The 1,773-nt window shown below is 39.9% G+C and overlaps 1 protein-coding gene across 1 annotated transcript; it reads left to right on the top strand.

Annotated features, from left to right (window-relative positions):
• Positions 1–6: 6 nt before the first annotated feature.
• Positions 7–783, top strand: LOC130555932 (structural maintenance of chromosomes protein 5-like). The gene is made up of 3 exons (XM_057336495.1): positions 7–50; positions 151–295; positions 449–783. Exons 1-3 carry the CDS (start codon positions 28–30, stop codon positions 737–739), a joined length of 459 nt encoding a protein of 152 aa, XP_057192478.1. The 5' UTR covers positions 7–27; the 3' UTR covers positions 740–783.
• The last annotated feature ends 990 nt before the right edge of the window (positions 784–1,773 follow it).

Below are 1,773 nucleotides of genomic sequence, written 5' to 3' on the forward strand. Positions count from 1 at the left end.
ATTCGCCAGTGGTGGTGCATTAACCTCATGGAAAGATTTTGCCTAGAAGGGTATGATAGATTCTACAGATATAATTTCAGTATCTTGGCTGTATTAAGTTAGCTAAAGCTATTACATAGAGTTCATATACATTTACATATATTTTCAAAGGCATGGACAGAGGTTTGCATACTGGACCGAAGAAGCATCCCAACTCCTTCAGGGGATCGTTGAGCCTGTGTTTAGGGTGTCGAAATTCACCACCACCAAACTGTCACCCAGCAGAAGAGTTGTGGATGACAAGGACATTGATAAGGTTAATGATTATACAGTAGTGGTTATACATGAAGCATTTGCATGATTGCTGAATAAATAGTATAACTGTTGTGCCATTTTACTATGTAAGGAATAAATGACTATAGGCCATTTAATTAGTCAACCAATTAGAATGAAGCATAAACTTCAATAGGTGCAGCAGCCAACCATTGTCCGAGACCTAAATACAGCGTGGTACTGGGTACAGAATCACAGACACTTATTCCGTGGGGAGGTGACAGAGCCTGCCTTTTTGCAGATGCACAGGGGTGATCAACAAAATGCCATCAAGAACCTCTTGGGGGGTCAATTCCCTGAGGCGAAGGATGCCTTTTTGTTTATATTTCATTACCAAGAAGACATGGAAACATTTTTGTCGTACTGTGTTGATGACCAAGGCCTAAAGGTCAATGCTATGTTCTACAAAGAGAAATGTAGTGTGTGAGTGTGTGTGCGCGTGTGTGAGTGAGTGTGTGTGTGTGTGTGCGAGAGTGAGCGAGTGTGTGTGAGGATTGGAACAAATGTATAAATAAATTGAAAGAATATATATATAACTGTATTCTGTGTGTTTCTTAAATGCAGTTAAATATCTAGAACAGTTATGTAGAACCTATCTTTAGAAAATGAATAGAAAGAAAACACATCTGTATGAACATCTGTATTTTCCAAATTGTGTCTAGCAAATTTAAACAATTCAGTTTAATTTGACCATTTATTTAATTCAATGAAGTTAATTTGTGCCACATATTAACCAAATTTTAACCGAAATGGATCGGGTAGTTATTTTTTATGACCACCTTAAAACAAACATGCCTTATAATTCAGCAACAATTTAACAAGCCAGGAAATATCTCAAAGCATTGTAAGAAACAAATTAAGAAAAAAGAAACTTATACAGATATAATAAATACATTTATTAATAAATGTAATAAAAAATATATATATTAAACTCCGAGTGTAAAACAACAGCAGTAACGGTATAGCCTACATACCCGAAACTGCCGTAAAGTGTTTCGATTTATTTCAGACAGGAAGTGACGTCGGTTTCGCGCATGCGCGGAACAAATCGTGTTTCCGGGACGGATCGGGTAGCCACAGGCCCTTCGGAATCCGAAGCGTACAACTGATGGGATTCTTTGCGTGGCGACGGCGCCTCCTTGTGGGCGCGGGATGATGATGCAGAAGGGCACTTCAAGAAACAGTTGTTTGATCCCTTCAACCCTTTGAAGCGCTCACTCCGGAGGGTAAACCCTTTGAAGGGCTTAGGGCATAGGGGTGAGCCCTTCGAAATGGAACGCAGGGTCGGTCCGCTCAGTTACATCCGGCGCACGTTGCGTCCATAGGGAAGAATGACGTCGACGACGTGAGTAAAATGATCCAGTCATACATCGAGAACTCCAAAGGGGAAATGCTTTAGGCTATACGTTTCAAACTACATTCACAAAAAACTACTACGTAAACTTTTTCCCTTACTCAAGG

Source organism: Triplophysa rosa, linkage group LG6 (assembly GCF_024868665.1).
Source record: "Triplophysa rosa linkage group LG6, Trosa_1v2, whole genome shotgun sequence".
NCBI classification, from domain to species: domain Eukaryota; kingdom Metazoa; phylum Chordata; class Actinopteri; order Cypriniformes; family Nemacheilidae; genus Triplophysa; species Triplophysa rosa.